This window comes from Antedon mediterranea, chromosome 3 (genome assembly GCF_964355755.1).
Source record: "Antedon mediterranea chromosome 3, ecAntMedi1.1, whole genome shotgun sequence".
Classification (NCBI taxonomy): domain Eukaryota; kingdom Metazoa; phylum Echinodermata; class Crinoidea; order Comatulida; family Antedonidae; genus Antedon; species Antedon mediterranea.
In genome coordinates, this window is record NC_092672.1 from 18,883,695 (window position 1) to 18,907,746 (window position 24,052).

The 24,052-nt window shown below is 31.0% G+C and overlaps 1 protein-coding gene and 1 non-coding gene across 2 annotated transcripts; one reads left to right on the forward strand and one right to left on the reverse strand.

Annotated features, from left to right (window-relative positions):
* The first annotated feature begins 662 nt into the window (after positions 1–662).
* On the forward strand, positions 663–2,179 carry LOC140043680 (cell adhesion molecule 4-like). Its single transcript, XM_072088183.1, has 2 exons — positions 663–1,676; positions 1,815–2,179. The coding sequence occupies exons 1-2, from the start codon at positions 692–694 to the stop codon at positions 2,021–2,023; spliced, it is 1,194 nt and encodes a 397-aa protein (XP_071944284.1). The 5' UTR covers positions 663–691; the 3' UTR covers positions 2,024–2,179.
* Positions 2,180–14,865: 12,686 nt separating this feature from the next.
* Trnat-ugu (transfer RNA threonine (anticodon UGU)) lies at positions 14,866–14,937 on the reverse strand. Its single transcript has one exon. It is a non-coding gene; the product is annotated as a tRNA-Thr (tRNA).
* Positions 14,938–24,052: the final 9,115 nt, after the last annotated feature.

Below are 24,052 nucleotides of genomic sequence, written 5' to 3' on the forward strand. Positions count from 1 at the left end.
TGCTTCGAGTTTTTGTAGACTGAAAAAAGATAAATATTTTGGTACATTACATATGGCGTTTCACACGTATACTACTTGAGCTTGGATATTTGACAAAAATCGAAATAAAAACAAATAAATAAAAAAAAAAGACAATGAATACAGACATGAGGCAAGTCTAACGAAGACTCTGAAAACATATTTATAGAATATTTGTTAAGCTTAAATCTAATTCTTTACGATTTTTTTAAAACGTATCGATTTTGGCAATTACATGGAAATGAATAGGGAAACATGTGTGTAATTATAGCTATCCCCCAAATGGCATTTTTTTGATGTTTTTCATAATAACCATGTAGCCTATAAAAAATATTTAAAAACCTTGAAAATAGGTAAAAGTAATGTTTATTTTGAACTGAATAAAATAAACATTTAAATGTTGTTTTCCACTTCCACATTAAGGTAATAATCTGAAAAACATCAAAAGATGTCGTGGCCTTGAATATCACAATAGTTACAATATTACAAACTGACAAATTTAAGTATTATTTAATTTCAAAGACATTTAAGTACGTGTAACATTTTTATTTATTGTTGTGTCCTTTCGGAATACCAGTACTTTATAAAATACAGGGCATACGCTATTTATTACCTCTTACATAGGTAAGAAATGCGCAAATCTTTTATAGCTTGAACTTTTGAACATTTCAAAATGAGAAGAAACGTTTTATTTTTGTTCTTATTATTATGTTTACACCATAGTAAGGCTACGATTGAATTCAAAGAGCAACCTTCTGACGGTCGCGTGGATCTTGGAAAGGATCATACTTTTTCCTGTATAGTTAATGGTATGGATAATCAACAATATTTGGCTTGGTTAAAAGATGGAGTACTAATACGAACTCAGGAAGCTAGAATAACAATTGGATATAGCAATATCAAGATTGGAAAATTAACAACTTTGACTTTAAATAAACTTTTAAAATCTGACAGGGGACGTTATCAATGTGTCGTTATATCAACTGAAACAAATTCAATAGAGGAACGCTCATTGGAGGCTATACTTACAGTGTTATCTCAACCGTCATCGATATATCCACTGTGTTCTGGACATGAAGATAACATTGCCATTGGATCAGTTATAACAATTTCTTGTATTTCAGAACGTGTTGAACCTCCTGTAAATTTAACAATTTCTCGTAACATGAATATAGTTAAAAATGGTGTCTCGTTTGTAGAAAATGAAAAGTTACAAATGCTATTAAAAACAAGAAAAGAAGATAATCGAGCTATTTTCACATGCCATCAGACTTCACCACTAGCTCCCGAATCAGAATCTACGTGTTCTATTGGCCCGTTAAATGTTCAATATAAACCAGAAATACAGCTTCAATACACCAATCCTGTTATACCAGAAAGGGAGACAATTTTATTTTGTCAGACATCGTCTAACCCACCTGTTGGGACTTATAATTGGAAAATTGAACCAAATTTTGCAAAAAGTGACTACAGTATTGATGAAACTGGACAGGTACTAAAACTAATCAAACCTTCGATAGTGCACAACGGAACAAATATTACATGCACCGCTGTAAATAAAATCGGTAAATCATCATCAACCGTTACGATATTAGTTGAATCTCCGAATATTTTAAAAAGTAATGAGCAAAATGGCAAACTACGAAATCAAAATTCAGGTAATAACATGACTGGAAAAAAATTATCATTGGATGTTATCATCGTAATCGCTTCTGGTGTTGTTATCATTATTGTACTTGTTGTTCTGGTTCCCGTATATCATTATTGTTTGTGTGGTAATGATAACACTATTATAGTTGATTCTTTAGGAAAAGAAGTAACTCAACCTGAAGTGTATTATGAGACAAGAGAGGGAGTTATTTTAAGACATACAGTACAAGATCGTTCATTACCTCGTGTACCTACTACAGAAGTATATGGTCATTGGAGACACTCAACAGCTTCACAGGTTCCTAATGATCTTGAATCACATAGTTATACTTACATTGACACTGAAAATGATTGATATCAAAGCATCTATAAGAGCAACAACACTGGTTCCGATTATTACACTTTTGCTAAATAAATTATTAAATTATTTACTTTATGTTGTTCTTGATATCGACATTTTATATGTATTATTTTGAAGGTATCATTCATTTTTAAGTATATGTTTCAAATGTTTTTCTTGTTGTCATGCTTGTTCTTTCAAGTATCATAATTCCTATTACATCTTCTATTGAATGGACATTTTAATTGATAGAAATTAAACACAACTTCCAATAGGAAAACATATATTACATTTCAAATGATAAACAGGGTACATCAAGCAATTAAGGCTACGTGACTGTTAATTAGTGATCGACAGTTTTAGAATTATAATCCGATTCTTGGTATTGTGTCTAGATTTCTCCTATATCGTAGGAATATTCGGCAATACAACTTCACAAGTGTGTCACGTATATTGCCTATAGTATAGACAATAACCTAACACCTAACTACTGTAACCTTACATGATACAAGCACCAAATGTGATACACATGATATCTTATATTACTGAATATTCCTGATACAGGACAATTGTGAAGATACATACAATGATTCTTTAAGAAAAGAAGTAACTCAACCTGAAGTGTATTATGAAACAAGAGATGGAGTTATTTTAAGACATACAGTAAAGAGATCGTTCATTATCTTGTGTACCTACTACAGAGGTATAGGGTCATTGGAGACACTCAACAGCTTCACATCTTGAATCACATAGTTATATTTACATTGACACTGAAAATGATTGATGTCAAGGTACTTAGAAATCTAGGATCATTTCAATTTTTTTTGTAATTATCAACAGATATCTGCTGAAATTAGTTTAGTAATTTCTATTGTGTTATTATGTTTCAGTTGAGACATACTTTACATAAATAACCTTATACACCAACCATTGTTAATAACATTGCGTCTAATAAGAATTGATGACTTTATTTAAAGATGTATTGTCCCTTTGACAAATTCCAACAAAATAAAAATTAAAAGATTTCGAAAAAAAGTGGGTAATTTTGAACTATCATAATAGTTAATAACTTTCACAAAAAATTTGTCGAAAAAAAAATCATTTAACTGAAATACAGACGTTTTTTGGTTAAAAAAATAACTTTGACTTCCAGTCAAAGTTTTCAATCAAAACATACGCATAATCATAAAACTTCCTCGCGATCTGTGTGAAAACAACTTCTTAACCGTGACAAGTTGTAAACAATCCTAATTAGCATCATGCATAATGCATACTCATGGTTTGAAATCTTTGTTTACTTTCGCTCGCGACTATTTTCCAGACGAAATGTAATAAAATTAATTTAGCTGTTAATTACGTAAAATTGTTGTACTTGGCTTGAATTTTCGACTTAAAGTGAATAATTTTAATATTACTTTGATATGGCCAATTAAAATTTAGTATATTTTGACCTTCATTTTTTTTGTGTTTTAAGGGACAATACATCTTTAACATTTACAATAATTGTATTCAATCGCTATAATGCAAAAATAGTAATATTCCGATTAAATTCAATAAAATATTTAAAATTATTATTAGCTTCCTATAGAAAAAAATCATTATATAAATGACTCCTTTAGATTCATTTTGAAAATGGTGTGTTGTAAAGTTTTTTGAGGAAAACGAGAAACACAACTTTCTAATATACTGGTACAACGTCATAACCGATAGACTACAGGATTTCCATGCTGGTACTGATATAATAGATTCGCAACCCTCTGCATGATTATTTACCTGTTCATAAGAAATGATACAGTAAAATGAGCACTTTGTTAACAGTGATTCTTACATTGATTATGACAACGGGTTTTGTAATTTGTGACGGACCTATTACGTTTATAGATGAACCCATAAACGGATATGTTGATATTGGAGAAGATCATTCTTTTTCTTGCATTGTTAGTGGGTTAATGAATGAGAAGCTTACATGGTATAAAGATGAAAGTCTGATGATGTTAAATGAAGAAGAATCTAGAATATCTGAAGTCCAAAATGAAGTATCAATCGGAAATTTTACAACATTGATTATTGACAATACATTGCAAAGTGATACCGGTTTCTATCAATGTGTTGTTATATCATTATCGTATGGAGGAATATTGAAACGTTCTCGTAAAGCGGAATTAATTGTTCGTTCTTTACCTTCTCCAGAATATCCCCTTTGTCATCAATCAAAACCTGACACTCTGTTAGGTTCTACAATGTCAATGTCGTGTGTTTCTGAAAACGTTAACCCTCCTGTAACTTTACAATTTACACGTAATTCTAAGAATGTGAACTCTGGAATACCAATGAAAGAGAAAGGAAACTTAGTAACAGTTCAACTTACAAAAAACACGACGAAAGATGATAATGGTGCAGTATACGAATGTCACCAGCATTCATCATTTGATTCAAGTTATCACAAATTATGTTCAATGAAACCTCTGAATATACAATATAAACCTGATATAAAGATACAACACACTAATCCAGTGTTACCTGGACGAGAGACGATTCTATTCTGCCAAACATTTGCTAATCCACCGGTCTCACAATATCGTTGGACATTAGTGCCTCCAATAAAAGATGAAGATATTTTTGTAGACAAAACTGGACAAACATTAAAACTGTTACGACCTTCAATAGACCAAAGTGGAACAACTATAACATGTACTGCTGCTAATGAAATTGGACAGGTATCATCGTCTGTAGTATTAACAGTTTCAAATTCTATCATTAACTCAGATAATTTGTACGAACCATCGAGTAATACAAACTTAAACAATTCCCAGAAAGGAATAAGTTTATCATTAGATGTTGTTATTATCATCGCAGCTGGTGTTGTTATCATTATTGTACTTGTTGTTCTGGTTCCCGTTTATCATTATTGTTTGTGTGGTAATGATAACACTATAATAGTTGATTCTTTAGGAAAAGAAGTAACTCAACCTGAAGTGTATTATGAGACAAGAGAGGGGGTTATTTTAAGACATACAGTACAAGATCGTTCGTTACCTCGTGTACCTACTACAGAAGTATATGGTCATTGGAGACACTCAACAGCTTCACAGGTTCCTAATGATCTTGAATCACATAGTTATACTTACATTGACACAGAAAATGATTGATAGGAAGGTAGCTAAAAGTAAGTCTAGGATCAAATTAATTTACATAAGGGAAAAATTAGGTAAATCGTCAGTTACTTACAGAATTTTTACTCGATGGTATATACAGTTGGCTCATATTTTCGGTACTGTTTACTAATTAAGATTATGGCGACAATGTAAGATTAATTAATGATGTAATTCAGTATATGGATAACGGCAGGTTAACAGGAGCTCTTGTTAGCGTAGATTTTAGTAAAGCCTTTGACACTGTAAATAGACATTTTCTTGTAAGTACCTTGCGTTCTTTCAATTTTGGTTCTTCTTTCATTTCATGGGTGAACGTACTGTATTCAGATACAGAATGTGTAATAATGAATAACGGTTGGTGTTCAAAAAGCTTCAAAATGCATAGAGGGATCAGACAAGGCTGTCCCCTTTCTGCCTTACTATTCATTTTAGTAGCAGAAATAATGGCTTTAAGAATTAAAAGTGATCAAAATATCGAAGGGATTGCCCTTCCAGGCAAGGATGACTATACAACTGAAGTCAAAATTGCACAATTAGCAGATGACACAGTTTTATTTCTAAAAAATGAAAACAGTATAAAGAATAGCATTGATAAAATCGTTGAATTTGGTCTAGTATCAGGTTTAAAGCTAAACAAAGAAAAAACCAATGCCAGGGCGTTGGAAAAACAGAAAGAAGAACGAAAATGTGTTCAACATCAATTGGGTGTACAGTAGTTTTAAGATTCTAGGTATACATGTTGGCCATGACAAAGAAATATGTTTTACTAAAAACTGGTCTGAAAAAATTCAATCTTTTAAAAAAATGCTTGATACATGGCACAAAAGAAACCTCTCGATATTTGGCAAAGTTATGATTTTAAAAACACTGGGTTTAGCAAAGTTAATCTACAATGCAAGTATTATAGATACCCCGGAATGCGTTTTAAATGAAGTCGATAAAATTGTATTCGATTTTATTTGGAATAATAAAACAGAAAAGATAAAAAGATTAACATTAATCAATGATTATAATACTGGTGGAATAAATGCTCCAGACTTCAGATGTCAACTCAAGGCACTACAAATGTCATGGCTTAAAATATTGTACAATGATGACACTTCAAAATGGAAGTGTTTACCTAAAATGTATTTTAACAAAATAGGTCCAAGAGAGGTTATTGAAAATATATCATATGTAAAATATAAAGAAACACATTACAGTAGTATGCCTTTATTATATAAATAAACAAAGAAACACATTCAATCAATATTCTGTCAAAATGTCACTTTCCTATGAACAAATGATAGAACAACCTATATGGGGCAACAACTTGATAACACACAATGGTTTCTCACTCCTTTATAGGAATTGGATCTGGTATAACAAAGATGAAACATTATAATAATAATAATTATAATTGATAACAGATTTATTAATACAAATGAATTACTATTTTTGTTAAATATCAAATCGAATTGGATTGCTGAATTGTCATGTCTACTAAAAGCAATACCACGAGAATGGAAAGATATAATTTATTCAAAAATTGATAATGTAAAAGTTAACGAAGTTATATCAATACAGTATAGTAAAATGAGTTGTAAAAAAATTCGTCTCCTTTTTATCAAAAAAAAAATGTAAAGAACCAACCAAGAGTAAAACAAAGTGGGAAACACATTTTAATATAGCGAACGATTGGACACTGACATGGAAAAGAAAAGTAAATGATATTAAAGATAACAAACTTAAACAGCTAAATTTCAAACTATTGCATTGTAATATTCCTACCAATAGAAGGCTCTTTAAATGGAATATCAATAATACAGACACTTGCCTGCAATGTAATGTAATAGAAGATGATAAACACTTCTTTTACCAATGTACTGAAGCAAATGATTTATGGAAATACATTAATGTTTATACCACATATAAGTTTGGAATTGAGGCAAACTTTCAAAATATTGTACTCGGTACCGGAAACAGATATGTTGACCACATGTTCTCTCTTGGATGCTTCTGTATCTATAAAGCACACATTTTGAAAAAAGTAAAGAAATGGAATTATGGTTCACTTTCTCGCCTCTTTTTGGCAGAAAAAAAATAATAGGTTATACCTTAACCGACTATTATAATACGGTATATTCTACAGAGGTTTATATAACGCTGTACAATGCCAATAGGTGGTTAAATCTTTATATAGAATTATTTTAAAAAAATGAAAATAAATGAAATAAATATTAAAAACAAAACGAAACGTAACATATAAGTAAGCAACAAATATAACCATGAGACACAAACATAAAACTGTTTGTGATTTAGGCTAATTTCACTACAAGATGTGTATGCGAGTTTGGTGTAAAGGTATAACAAACTTTTCAATTAATTATAGCTTCAGTTGACTAACAATAGAACAGCAACGCGAAAATCAAAAGAGTGAATTTGAAAAGAAATAGGTTTTTTAAAACTACTCGCATCAAAAAAGTGCATGTTAAATCAAATTATGTTTTAAAATTACAAATAACAAATTATAACTCGTTTTTTAAACAAGTAGTTCTCGAAAAAATGCAATTTCAGTTTATTTGTTACTTTAAGACTGCTCGCCGGCTTTTGAAAAATCTGTCGTATCGTTTAACCCTAGCAGGTCTGAAAATAATTATAAAAAGTGGTCCAGAATTGGGAGTTTTATAGAATGTGTAATTTTATTGTCACATAATAGTTATTCACGTTAACCAAACAATTATTTATCTGAAAAAATGTAATTTAAAGCAAAAAAATATTTAAATTGTCTGTCAGACAATGGGTTGTTGGGTTATAATTAAACGTTTCGTTACGTTAATTATACTAAATAAATATTTTTTTGTTGTTACAGAAGTGAATAACTTGTTTCTGAAGTAAAATACAACAAGAATTCCTACTTTGATATGAAACAGACTCAATTTCGGTCACTGTCAAGTCTGGGGTCACTTCATCAAGCCTAGATACTTTAAGTGTAAAGTATCCTATTACAAACAAAATCTTTAATGGACTGTTTTGATAATAATTCAATGATTATCTGACTGCTTTGCTTTGGGATTTGTAATTTTAGCATGACGTGTCCTAGTAAAAAATAAAGAAAAAACGTCGGCCTCTACTATAACTACTGCTTACTTTCACCTTTTGAATGAGTAGTCCTCTTGGGACGTAGCTGGCTAAAGCAGCAGCGTGAAACAAATACTATACTATGTACTAAATAGATTTAGACCTACATACGTTTATAGAAACGTATTGCTTAGGGATAAATGGAACATTCTAATCTCTTAGTCTTTTTTACCATCATTATTTGGTATAACACAAGTAGATAAGACCTAGACCTACATTTTAATAGCAGACATAAATAGTATTGCAAAAGTTAGTTAAAATAGTGTATAACAAATGTTGACAATAAATATAAACCATTTTTAGTCGCTTGCAACGCGACTATGCGGCTCACTATGTCGGTCGGTTGGTCGGTCGTTCGGTAAACACTAACTTGAGCATGCGAATGCAGCCATCTATATTTCCTTGTTTTTCTTACTGTGAGTGTGGGTACTGTTAGATACATGAACACATATACAAATAAACATTATTACTGACAGTTTTTTGTATTAGGCCTATTATTAATAATATATAACATATAAACGTCTTAGTAGTGTATCGTTACATAATACTTTACTATTTCAATCGACTATGGCAGTGACAGTTTCAATAAAGTATTACGTCGCAAATGTTTTACTGTGTTTAGTGGTACATTATTTATAAAACATGAAAACAAATTAATTCCGTTACTGAGTGGATAAAGAATATATCTAAAATTGTTCGTCTTTGCACTTCCCCATCCCTCAACTCTAATGTTATGTACAAAATACAAATTTGGTTTGTTTAAGTTTGACCAAATTGTTTTCTCTTTCGGAAGAAATTCCCATGATGCTAAGTTTAGTTGTTGACTAAATAAATCACCGTGTCTATTTATTCGTTCATGTAAATGACATGTATAGTCCTATGGTACCAACTTAGCATTGCGTACTTTTAAAAATCGCCAGTTTTTTACGCTAAAATTACTGTGCATTCGAGAACCATTTTTGGGCACGACCTAGATGGTACGAAGCGAGGCAAGCGTACCATTTAGTATTTTCAATTAACAGAAATCTGCTGAATATAGCTTATTAATCTCTACTGTGTTATTTTATGTTCTGTTGAGACATACTTTATACATGTTGGAATAAATATTTTCTCCATACTTTGTATAAATATAACTTGAACTTTTGTTTAAAATTTTAATTGAAAGAGGTGTATCTCTGTAGGTAATATCTTACGACACTGGTATGGTAATCAATAATTTGTTGTTAAATGGGAAAATTGTGTTTCTTCACCATTTTTTTTTCTGTTATTAGCCGTGTGCGTCAAATGGGTGTAATGTCTCCGTTGCTTTACAGTATATGACGATCTTAATGCACAACTTAAAGAGAGTCCAAATTATTGGGGTAGGCCTACTATTTGTGATAAAAAGGTAAATTGTCTCAGCTACGCTAATAACATGGTTCCCATGGCTCCTTCTGCTATTGGTGTACATATAATAATCTCATTAATGTGTGTGTGATCTTTTTGCTATGAATTGATATATTTTGTATAATTCTATAAAACTCAAGTGTATGGTATTATTTCTTATTATTGTAAGTTACGAACCACACTGTTCTCGAAATTGTTGATAGTATAACATATTACTTAGGTATGTGATTTGTAACTAATGCTGATATTAAGAAATAGTATTGAGCTTTGTGCATCAGAGCTAATAATTTTATATTATGCAGGACATTTTCCAAATTAGTTATTTAAAAACGTATTTCCTTAATGTATGACTCCATGGAGTAAATTCAAGGTGAAAGGTACTGTGAACTCATTTAGAGTTTGCTTTAATAACGGGTTACCAAGAAAGCACAAGCATAATGTTTGTTGTTACGAATTACGTTCCCCCAATTTATGAATATTGAGAACTCCATCCTTATTTTACTGAATTCATGACAATTGTAATAATAGCTTATTTAAAACAATAGTCAATGCAAAATCCAACCTGCATCAGCGTTGGTGCGAATTGATATTTTAGGGTGTTTTTGTGGTAGATGCTATCTAAAAGAGTAATATTTTGTATAATCCAATACAATATTTAAGATTTCCATTAACTTCTAATAGAAAAACATTTATAAGCGTTTCCTTAGATTCATTTTAATTAAGTATATAATGTGATAATGATGTTTTATAAAGTTTTTGAGAAAACGAGAAACACAACTTTGTAATATACTGGTACAACGTCATAACGTAATAACGATAAACTACTGAATAGTTCTGTAGGTACTGGCATAATAGCTTCGCATGATTATTTACCTGTTCGTAAGAAAACGATACAGTAAAATGAGCACTTTGTTAACAGTGATTCATACATTGATTATGACAACGGTTTGTGTAGTTTGTGACGGACCTATTACGTTTATAGATGAACCCATAAACGGATATGTTGATATTGGTGAGGACCACTCTTTGTTTTGTATTGTTAGTGGATTAATTAATGAGAAGCTTACATGGTTTAAAGATGGTGGACAAATATATTTAAACGAAGAAGAATCACGAAAATCTGTTGTTCACAGTGAAAGATCATTAGGAAATTTAACAACACTGGTTATTACAGATGCTTCGCGACGTGATGCCGGTTTTTATCAATGTGTTGTTTTATCACTCAATTCTGCGAGAATAATTGAAAGTTCACGTAAAGCGGAATTAATTGTGCGTTCTAAACCTTCTCCAGAGTATCCTCTTTGTCATCAATCAAAACCTGACACTCTGTTAGGTTCTACAATGTCAATGTCGTGTGTTTCTGAAAAGGTTAACCCTCCTGTAACTTTACAATTCACACGTAATTCTAAGAATATAAATTCTGGAATACCAATGACAAAGAAAGGAAACTTGGTAAAAGTTCAACTTACGTTAAACGCGACGAAAGGTGACAATTCAGCAGTTTACGAATGTCACCAGTATTCATCATTTGATTCAAATGATCACAAATCATGTTCAATGAAACCTCTGAATATACAATATAAACCTGAGATAAAGATACAACACACTAATCCAGTGTTACCTGGACGAGAGACGATTATATTCTGCCAAACATTTGCTAATCCACCTGTCTCACAATATCGTTGGACATTAGTGCCTCCAATAAAAGATGAAGATATTTTTGTAGACAAAACTGGACAAACATTAAAACTGTTACGACCTTCAATAGACCAAAGTGGAACAACTATAACATGTACTGCTGCTAATGAAATTGGACAGGTATCATCGTCTGTAGTATTAACAGTTTCAAATTCTATCATTAACTCAGATAATTTGTACGAACCATCGAGTAATACAAACTTAAACAATTCCCAGAAAGGAATAAGTTTATCATTAGATGTTGTTATTATCATCGCAGCTGGTGTTGTTATCATTATTGTACTTGTTGTTCTGGTTCCCGTTTATCATTATTGTTTGTGTGGTAATGATAACACTATAATAGTTGATTCTTTAGGAAAAGAAGTAACTCAACCTGAAGTGTATTATGAGACAAGAGAGGGGGTTATTTTAAGACATACAGTACAAGATCGTTCATTACCTCGTGTACCTACTACAGAAGTATATGGTCATTGGAGACACTCAACAGCTTCACAGGTTCCTAATGATCTTGAATCACATAGTTATACTTACATTGACACAGAAAATGATTGATAGGAAGGTAGCTAAAAGTAAGTCTAGGATCATATTAATTTACATAAGGGAAAAATTAGGTAAATCGTCAGTTACTTACAGAATTTTTACTCGATGGTATATACAGTTGGCTCATATTTTCGGTACTGTTTACTAATTAAGATTATGGTGTCAATGTAAGATTAATTAATGATGCAATTCAGTATATGGATAACGGCAGGTTAACAGGAGCTCTTGTTAGCGTAGATTTTAGTAAAGTCTTTGACACTGTAAATAGACATTTTCTTGTACGTACCTTGCGTTATTTCAATTTTGGTTCTTCTTTCATTTCATGGGTGAACGTACTGTATTCAGATACAGAATGTGTAATAATGAATAACGGTTGGTGTTCAAAAAGCTTCAAAATGCATAGAGGGATCAGACAAGGCTGTCCCCTTTCTGCCTTACTATTAATTTTAGTAGCAGAAATAATGGCTATAAGAATTAAAAGTGATCAAAATATCGAAGGGATTGCCCTTCCAGGCAAGGATGACTATACAACTGAAGTCAAAATTGCACAATTAGCAGATGACACAGTTTTATTTCTAAAAAATGAAAACAGTATAAAGAATAGCATTGATAAAATCGTTGAATTTGGTCTAGTATCAGGTTTAAAGCTAAACAAAGAAAAAACCAATGCCAGGGCGTTGGAAAAACAGAAAGAAGAACGAAAATGTGTTCAACATCAATTGGGTGTACAGTAGTTTTAAGATTCTAGGTATACATGTTGGCCATGACAAAGAAATATGTTTTACTAAAAACTGGTCTGAAAAAATTCAATCTTTTAAAAAAATGCTTGATACATGGCACAAAAGAAACCTCTCGATATTTGGCAAAGTTATGATTTTAAAAACACTGGGTTTAGCAAAGTTAATCTACAACGCAAGTATTATAGATACCCCTGAATGCGTTTTAAATGAAGTCGATAAAATTGTATTCGATTTTATTTGGAATAATAAAACAGAAAAGATAAAAAGATTAACATTAATCAATGATTATAATAGTGGTGGAATAAATGCTCCAGACTTCAGATGTCAAGTCAAGGCACTACAAATGTCATGGCTTAAAATATTGTACAATGATGACACTTCAAAATGGAAGTGTTTACCTAAAATGTATTTTAACAAAATAGGTCCAAGAGAGGTTATTGAAAATATATCATATGTAAAATATAAAGAAACACATTACAGTAGTATGCCTTTATTATATAAATCAATGTTAAAGTATTTAGCTGAATTCAATCAATATTCTGTCAAAATGTCACTTTCCTATGAACAAATGATAGAACAACCTATATGGGGCAACAACTTGATAACACACAATGGTTTCTCACTCCTTTATAGGAATTGGATTAGATCTGGTATAACAAAGATGAAACATATTATAATTGATAACAGATTTATTAATACAAATGAATTACTATTTTTGTTAAATATCAAATCGAATTGGATTGCTGAATTGTCATGTCTACTAAAAGCAATACCACGAGAATGGAAAGATATAATTTATTCAAAAATTGATAATGTAAAAGTTAACGAAGTTATATCAATACAGTATAGTAAAATGAGTTGTAAAAACATTCGTCTCCTTTTTATCAAAAAAAAAATGTAAAGAACCAACCAAGAGTAAAACAAAGTGGGAAACACATTTTAATATAGCGAACGATTGGACACTGACATGGAAAAGAAAAGTAAATGATATTAAAGATAAACTTAAACAGCTAAATTTCAAACTATTGCATTGTATTATTCTTACCAATAGAAGGCTCTTTAAATGGAATATTAATAATACAGACACTTGCCTGCAATGTAATGTAATAGAAGATGATAAACACTTCTTTTACCAATGTACTGAAGCAAATGATTTATGGAAATACATTAATGTTTATACCCCATATAAGTTTGGAATTGAGGCAAACTTTCAAAATATTGCACTCGGTACCGGAAACAGATATATTGACCACATGTTCTCTCTTGGATGATTCTGTATCTATAAAGCACACATTTTGAAAAAAGTAAAGAAATGGAATTATGGTTCACTTTCTCGCCTCTTTTTGGCAGAAAAAAAATAATAGGTTATACCTTAACCGACTATTATAATACGGTATATTCTACAGAGGTTTATATAACGCTGTACAATGCCAATAGGTGGTTAAATCTTTATATAGAATTATTTTTAAAAAATGAAAATAAATGAAATAAATATTAAAAACAAAACGAAACGTAACATATAAGTAAGCAACAAATATAACCATGAGACATAAAACTAAAACACAAGAGTAAGGAAAGAATTTTTTTAAGCTCACTATAATTATTTGAATTTTATATTTTTATTTATGTTCTTATTGTAAAAAAAAAAAAAAAACAGAATTAAGAATAATAATTGTATTGCATTTTATATATTGTAAATATTTATTTATTTATATACCTTTGTCGTGGGTATGTATTTTTGCATGTGTGCAATCATGTACTCGAATATATGTATGCACTTGTGTGTTTTGTACAGAGACATAGACCTATTGTAGAAAGGAATAGTTAAAATAAAAGAAAATAATTAAAAAAGTGGATAATACATATAAAAGTGCAGGCAGCACTTGCCAGCTTTATACTATGACGTTATCCAAATTCCTTCACTTGCACTGATGAAGGGCTAGTGTTGCCCGAACGCTCTGCTAACTTTTCTGGCTGTTTACTTTATCGTTTTGATTTAGCTTTTCGCTTTTTATTTTTGTATCTCCATTGAGATCCAGCCACTGATACCCACAGCATTGTCATTTTTTTCAATGATGTTGCGTAGCACTGTGTAAATTATATATAAATCATACTGTAAATTATAGAAACAGTGCTCATATTCGGAACATGATCTCATAATCGCGTCGAGCATAGCTCATTGGCGAAAGTTCCGTATTTTTTTAGTTGTATGAAAAAATGTCTCTGGCGGGATTCGAACCTGCAACCTCTCGCTTACAGGGCGAGTATCATACCACTAGACCACAGAGCCATGTATGGTATTATCACAGAGGTTGCAGGTTCGAATCCCGCCAGAGACATTTTTTCATACAACTAAAAAAATACGGAACTTTCGCCAATGAGCTATGCTCGACGCGATTATGAGATCATGTTCCGAATATGAGCACTGTTTCTATAATTTACAGTATGATTTATATATATATATATATATATATATTTGACCGAATTGTTTCGATCAAATCGTACTAAAGATAAAAGAAAGTACAAGAAAATAACAGAACAGAATAACAAGGGAATGTATATTTGGATGAAGTGTAAAATCATTGTATTGATCATTTGAGAATGAAATGAATAAAATAGTGGTTAACGCCACAAAAGAGAAAAAAAAATTAAGATTAGTTAGATAATAATATTAGTTATTGACAATTAAAAAGAATTTAGATTCAACGATTTCCCGCCAATTATGGGTGTTTTTCGATCGTGGGATACTGTCTAATGGATGTCGATGCTAAAAAATACGTATTTACCTATCTCCTTCTAAAAATAATTGTTTTAAAATCTGAAAACAGCTCGAGTACAGAATCATGATGTTGAAGACAAACCCATATTTAAACTAGAAAGCCACTCCGGGAGTGCATACCTCCGCCAACTGTAAAATTCTCCTACATAAGATTCTCCGGGGAAAAAAAATATATTTGTGTGTGTCTTAATGCTGTTTGTGATTTAGGCTAATTTCACTACAAGATGTGTATGCGAGTTTGGTGTAAAGGTATAACAAACTTTTCAATTAATTATAGCTTCAGTTGACTAACAATAGAGCAGCAACGCGAAAATCAAAAGAGTGAATTTGAAAAGAAATAGGTTTTTTTAAAACTACTCGCATCAAAAAGGTGCATGTTAAATCGAATTATGTTTTAAAATTACAAATAACAAATTATAACTCGTTTTTTAAACAAGTAGTTCTCGAAAAAATGCAATTTCAGTTTACTTGTTACTTTAAGACTGCTCGCCGGCTTTTGAAAAATCTGTCGTATCGTTTAACACTAGCAGGTCTGAAAATAATTATAAAAAGTGGTCCAGAATTGGGAGTTTTATAGAATGTGTAATTTTATTGTCACATAATAGTTATTCACGTTAACCAAACAATTATTTATCTGAAAAAATGTAATTTAAAGCAAAAAATATTTAAATCGTCTGTCAGACAATGGTTGTTGGGTTATAATTAAACGTTTCGTTACGTTAATTATACTAAATAAATATTTTTTGTTTGTTACAGAAGTGATTAACTTGTTTCTGAAGTAAAATACAACAAGAATTCCTACTTTGATATGAAACAGACTCAATTTCGGTCACTGTCAAGTCTGGGGTCACTTCATCAAGCCTAGATACTTTAAGTGTAAAGTATCCTATTACAAACAAAATCTTTAATGGACTGTTTTGATAATAATTCAATGATTATCTGACTGCTTTGCTTTGGGATTTGTAATTTTAGCATGACGTGTCCTAGTAAAAAATAAAGAAAAAACGTCGGCCTCTACTATAACTACTGCTTACTTTCAGCTTTTGAATGAGTAGTCCTCTTGGGACGTAGCTGGCTAAAGCAGCAGCGTGAAACAAATACTATACTATGTACTAAATAGATTTAGACCTACATACGTTTATAGAAACGTATTGCTTAGGGATAAATGGAACATTCTAATCTCTTAGTCTTTTTTTACCATCATTATTTGGTATAACACAAATAGATAAGACCTAGACCTACATTTTAATAGCAGACATAAATAGTATTGCAAAAGTTAGTTAAAATAGTGTATAACAAATGTTGACAATAAATATAAACCATTTTCAGTCGCTTGCAACGCGACTATGCGGCTCACTATGTCGGTCGGTTGGTCGGTCGTTCGGTAAACACTAACTTGAGCATGCGAATGCAGCCATCTATATTTCCTTGTTTTTCTTACTGTGAGTGTGGGTACTGTTAGATACATGAACACATATACAAATAAACATTATTACTGACAGTTTTTTGTATTAGGCCTATTATTAATAATATATAACATATAAACGTCTTAGTAGTGTATCGTTACATAATACTTTACTATTTCAATCGACTATGGCAGTGACAGTTTCAATAAAGTATTACGTCGCAAATGTTTTACTGTGTTTAGTGGTACATTATTTATAAAACATGAAAACAAATTAATTCCGTTACTGAGTGGATAAAGAATATATCTAAAATTGTTCCTCTTTGCACTTCCCCATCCCTCAACTCTAATATTATGTACAAAATACAAATTTGGTTTGTTTAAGTTTGACCAAATTGTTTTCTCTTTCGGAAGTAATTCCCATGATGCTAAGTTTAGTTGTTGACTAAATAAATCACCGTGTCTATTTATTCGTTCATGTAAATGACATGTATAGTCCTATGGTACCAACTTAGCATTGCGTACTTTTAAAAATCGCCAGTTTTTTACGCTAAAATTACTGTGCATTCGAGAACCATTTTTGGGCACGACCTAGATGGTACGAAGCGAGGCAAGCGTACCATTTATTATTTTCAATTAACAGAAATCTGCTGAATATAGCTTATTAATCTCCACTGTGTTATTTTATGTTCTGTTGAGACATACTTTATACATGTTGGAATCATAAATATTTCCTCCATACTTTGTATAAATATAACTTGAACTTTTGTTTAAAGTTTTAATTGAAAGAGGTGTATCTCTGTAGGTAATATCTTACGACACTGGTATGGTAATCAATAATTTGTTGTTAAATGGGAATTTTGTGTTTCTTCACCATTTTTTTCTGTTATTAGCGGTGTGCGTCAAATGGGTGTAATGTCTCCGCTGCTTTACAGTATATATGACGATCTTAATGCACAACTTAAAGAGAGTCCAATTATTGGGGTAGGCCTACTATTTGTGATAAAAAGGTAAATTGTCTCAGCTACGCTGATAACATGGTTCCCATTGCTCCTTCTGCTATTGGTGTACATATAATAATCTCATTAATGTGTGTGTGATCTTTTTGCTATGGATTGATATATGTTGTATAATTCTATAAAACTCAAGTGTATGGCATTATTTCTTATTATTGTAAGTTACGAACCACACTGTCCTCGAAATTGTTGATTGTATAACATATTAGTTAGATATGTGATTTGTAACTAATGCTGATATTAAGAAAGAGTATTGAGCTTTGTGCATCAGAGCTAATATATTATGCAGGACATTTTCCAAATTAGTTATTTAAAAACGTATTTCCTTAATGTATGACTCCATTGAGTAAATTCAAGGTGAAAGGTACTGTGAACTCATTTAGAGTTTGCTTTAATAATGGGTTACCTGTTACAATGATAGCACAAGCATAATGTTTGTTGTTAAGAATTATTACGTTCCCCCAATTTATGAATATTGAGAACTCCATCCTTATTTTACTGAATTCATGACAATTGTAATAATAGCTTATTTAAAACAATAGTCAATGCAAAATCCAACCTGCATCAGCGTTGGTGCGAATTGATATTTTCGGGTTGTTTTTGTGGTAGATTCTATCTTAAAGAGTAATATTTTGTATAATTCAATACAATATTTAAGATTTATATTAACTTCTAATAGAAAAAAATTTATAAGCGTTTCCTTAGATTCATTTTAATTAAGTATATAATGTGATAATGATGTTTTATAAAGTTTTTGAGAAAACGAGAAACACAACTTTGTAATATACTGGTACAACGTCATGACCGATAGACTATTGAACAGTTCTGTAGGTACTGGCATAATAGCTTTGCATGATTCTGTACCTGTTCGTAAGAAATGATACAGTAAAATGAGCACTTTGCTAACAGTGATTCTTACATTGATTATGACAACGGGTTGTGTAGTTTGTGACGGACCTATTACGTTTATAGATGAACCCATAAACGGATATGTTGATATTGGAGAAGATCATTCTTTTTCTTGCATTGTTAGTGGGTTAATGAATGAGAAGCTTACATGGTATAAAGATGAAAGTCTGATGATGTTAAATGAAGAAGAATCTAGAATATCTGAAGTCCAAAATGAAGTATCATTTGGAAATTTTACAACATTGGTTATTGACAATACATTGCAAAGTGATACCGGTTTCTATCAATGTGTTGTTATATCATTAGCGTATGGAGGAATATTGAAACGTTCTCGTAAAGCGGAATTAATTGTTCGTTCTTTACCTTCTTCAGAATATCCCCTTTGTCATCAATCAAAACCTGACACTCTGTTAGGTTCTACAATGTCAATGTCATGTGTTTCTGAAAAGGTTACCCCACCTGTAACTTTACAATTTACACGTAATTCTAAAAGTACAAACTCTGGAATACCAATGCCAGAGGAAGGAAACTTGGTAACAGTTCAACTTACAAAAAACACGACGAAAGATGATAATGGTGCAGTATACGAATGTCACCAGCATTCATCATTTGATTCAAATTATCACAAATCATGTTCAATGAAACCTCCGAATATACAATATAAACCTGAGATAAAGATACAACACACTAATCCAGTGTTACCTGGACGAGAGACGATTCTATTCTGCCAAACATTTGCTAATCCACCTGTCGCACAATACCGTTGGACATTAGTGCCTCCAATTAAAGATGAAGATATTTTTGTAGAAAAAACTGGACAAACATTAAAACTGTTACGACCTTTAATAAAACAAAGTGGAACCAATATAACATGTACTGCTACTAATGAAATTGGACAGGTATCATCATCTGTTTTATTAACAGTTTCAAATACTATCATTAACTCAGATAATTCGTACAAACCATCGAGTAATACCAACTTAAACAATTCTAAGAAAGGAATAAGTTTATCATTAGATGTTGTTATTATCATCGTTGCTGGTGTTGTTATCATTATTGTACTTGTTGTTCTGGTTCCCGTATATCATTATTGTTTGTGTCGTAATGATAACACTATAATAGTTGATTCATTAGGAAAAGAAGTAACTCAACCTGAAGTGTATTATGAGACAAGAGAGGGAGTTATTTTAAGACATACAGTACAAGATCGTTCATTACCTCGTGTACCTACTACAGAGGTATATGGACATTGGAGACATTCGACAGCTTCACAGGTTCCTAATGATCTTGAATCACATAGTTATACCTATATTGACACAGAAAACGATTGATGTCAAGGTACATAGCGATCTAGGTTCCTGTATTTTTGTTACTGATCTTGAACAATAATAATTGAATAAATTGTGTTATTTGCACTAATAAATTATTGTCTATATTCGTAAAGCAGCACATTGATTTACTAATTGGCAGAGACAACCGGAAGCATTATACAGATGGTTTGATATTCTCTTTTATTTAGATTTATTAGCCCCAACCAGAATGTGTTTACGTTTTCATTCTGTGGTTCGTTGATGAATTTAAAGCAGCTATTACTAAGCAATAACTAACACATCCGACTTAGGGAAAAATGAACTGTGTTTAAATAAATAGAAATGAATGTCGTTCATCAATTTAATTTTATTCAATATTGTCAAAACTAACCAAATGCATGTTTTCACATGTAAATTGTTTAATCGTTTATTTTACATTAACAAAACACAACAAAAATAAATGAATGAGTGTGCCTTAGAATTAGATTATTATTGTAAGATTATGAAAGCAAATTACATTTCAGCATCCTTTTAAATATCACTTTAGTATATTTATGAATAATATATGTACAGCTTCTATTGAATTTATATTGTTAAATACCTCAACACAGTTTTCAAATTGGATTTAATTATTATATACGTTTAAGATATATCGAAGAAATTTATAAAATCTTCTTTTGGGTATAGTTTATAAATTATGAAATAATGTTTTTCACAATATCTTAAAAACGAGAAACATAACTTATAAATTAATAGGCACAAATTTGTACCATTATCTGAACATGTCTATGTTAATCTTATTTATGAATAAATAGCTAATAATCAGTTTCTGCATTAGCTTGTACCTGTTTATATAAAAATAAAAGATTTGAAATATGTTGTTATCTTTGAGTTTTGCGTTGGTTATAACACCGTTTTATGTTATTTGTGATGCGGTTATTCAGTTTATAGATGAACCATTAAACGGACAAGCAGATCTTGGTGAGGACCACTCTTTGTATTGTGTCGTTAGTGGGTTAATTAATGAAGAGCTTACTTGGTTTAAAAATGGTGGATTGATAGCTTTTGTTGAAGACTCACGGATATCTAAAGGTAATAGTGAAATATCCACCGGAAATATAACAACATTGGTCATTGACAAAACATTGCGAAGTGATGCAGGCTTTTATCAATGTGTCGTTATATCATTGGAATCTGAGAGGGTATTAGAAAGTTCACGAAAAGCGGAATTAATTGTGCGTTCTGTTCCTTCTCTAGAATATCCCGTTTGTAATCAAACCAAAGGTGACATTTTATTGGGTTCTACTATATTAATTTCATGTGCTTCTGAAAAGGTTACCCCTCCTGTAACTTTACAATTTACACGTAATTCTAAAATTATAAACTCTGGAATACTAATGCAAGAGACAGGAAACTTAGTAAGAGTTCAATTTACGTTACAGGCGACGAAAGATGACAATGGAGCTGTTTACGAATGTCACCAGTATTCATCATTTGATTTAAATTATCACAAATCATGTTCAATGAAACCTCTGAACATACAATATAAACCTGAGGTAAAGATACAACACACTAATCCAGTGTTACCTGGACGAGAGACGATTCTATTCTGCCAAACTTTTGCTAATCCACCTGTCTCACAATACCGTTGGACATTAGTGCCTCCAATAAAAGATGAAGATATTTTTGTAGACAAAACTGGACAAACATTAAAACTGTTACGACCTTCAATAAAACAAAGTGGAACTACTATAACATGTACTGCTACTAATGAAATTGGACAGGTATCATCGTCTGTAGTATTAACAGTTTCAAATAATGTCATTAACTCAGATAATTCGTACGAACCATCGAGTAATACAAACTTAAACAATTCCCAGAAAGAAATAAGTTTATCATTAGATGTTGTTATTATCATCGCTGCTGGTGTTGTTATTATTATTGTACTTGTTGTTCTGGTTCCCGTATATCATTATTGTTTGTGTCGTAATGATAACACTACAATAGTTGATTCTTTAGGAAAAGAAGTAACTCAACCTGAAGTTTATTATGAGACAAGAGAGGGAGTTATTTTAAGACATACAGTACAAGATCGTTCATTACCTCGTGTACCTACTACAGAAGTATATGGTCATTGGAGACACTCAACAGCTTCACAGGTTCCTAATGATCTTGAATCACATAGTTATACTTATATTGATACTGAAAATGACTGATTTCGGGGTATATGGCACAATCTAAGATCAAATTTACGGTAGATCTTGAAAAATACTAATAATGAAAAAAATCACATTTAAGCATCATTCTAAAGAAAAACTTTAGTATGTAATAATAAATTTACTATTAATTTGATATTGTTAATTACTTAAATGCAATATTCAAATTGGATTTAATTATTCTCCGTGTAGGTATCTCTGATGTCAAGAACATATATTTTCTGTAGAATAAAATAAATTACCATATTATATTATGCTTCAACGTTTTCGCGTATATATTATGGTAACGAAGTAATGCTACTCATTTTCTGAAATGTTTTGCAAGACTGTCTTTTCTTAATGTCAACAATTGATTACGTGTACAATCGGGTTGAAGTTACATTATTTATTGTTGTAATCAATTTTACGACGTCACCTTTACGATAATATATGGAAAACATGAATTTGAGATACAATAGTTGGTTAAACGTGCATACATTAAAAATGGACATAAGAGAAATCACGACGAAAAAATAAATTCTTGGTAAAAAATACCGAATTCCACATATTTTCACTAACTAACTAAAACAGTCGGACTTTGTTCGATATTTTGGTAAGCTGCTGATAAAGATAAAAAAACGAACTGTTGGTGGATAATTGTTGATAGCGCAGAAATAAAAATCTTGAATAAAAAACTGATTCAAATCAACCATTTCTCTCTATACACTCTCTATTAACAACGTTTGTGTTTAAAACAATATGGGATTTACCTAGGTAATTTTAACTACATCTCACTGATACAACGTGCTTATTTACTCCAAATGATTAGAAAGTGCAACAAAATCTCAACTAGATTTGAAGTTTTCATTTTGTAGGAGGTTATCCAGGCAAACTTCTTTAAATAATAGCATTTCATAACATCGCGCGTAAATTACGCTTTGAAAATTTGACTTCATAAAAAAGTAGCGAGAATTAGAAAAAAGATAAAGAAAGAAAACCCGAAAATAACGTTTACAATTAATTAGGCTTATAAGTTATTAATAAACTAATAAAGCATAATTTTTGTAGGTTTTGAACAACATGTTGTTGATACTTACTACGAAGTAGTTTATGAAGTTCATTATTAATAAGAGATCCTGATTTAGAATGAGATACAATAAAATAATAATTATTAAATTAGTTTCCGATTCAATTATAATAATGTACGACAATTTGCATTTACTTGAAGGTACTGTTTAGCCTGTTTTCCTGTCGACGTTATTCGACACTATCGTCGTTGATCGTTAACAGTTCAACGACGATCGTTTGAAAACGATCAAGTTGAAATGATAACGATAGCGAGTACCTTTTCCTGTAAATCGTTTCATTTCAATGTTTACGTAGAAGATCGCCGATTATTGTTATCTATAGCGTCGACTAACGTCGACAGGAAAACAGGCTTTACATGATTCGTTTTTCTCTTTATACTTTTTAACGAAATGTTTCTGTCTTTTTAAATAAAATTGATACTGTCATAGGTTCCATTAAATGGATCTTCTCCTCCAGGTGCCAACAGTATAATGATATAAAACAATGACACATCATTATCTTGACACAATTGCACTCACAATGGATCTTCATTCTATCATTTTTCATCAATTTTTTTTAATTCATCAAATATCTATTACAAATAGTGGCTTAAGGGCCAAATTGCTTAGAACATTACATTTAAAAAGTAGTCAGCACAATATAAACATACAAAAAATCAAATAAAACATTACAAAAATACAAAAAGGACCAATAAGAATCACA

What these genes read in the sequence shown, in the direction of transcription:
- LOC140043680 (XM_072088183.1), top strand. Translation starts at nt 692, where the DNA reads ATGAGAAGAAACGTTTTATTTTTGTTCTTATTATTATGTTTACACCAT. An exon ending in ACTACGAAATCAAAATTCAG is followed by an intron (nt 1,677 to 1,814) that starts GTAATAACATGA and finishes ACACTATTATAG; the next exon opens with TTGATTCTTTAGGAAAAGAA.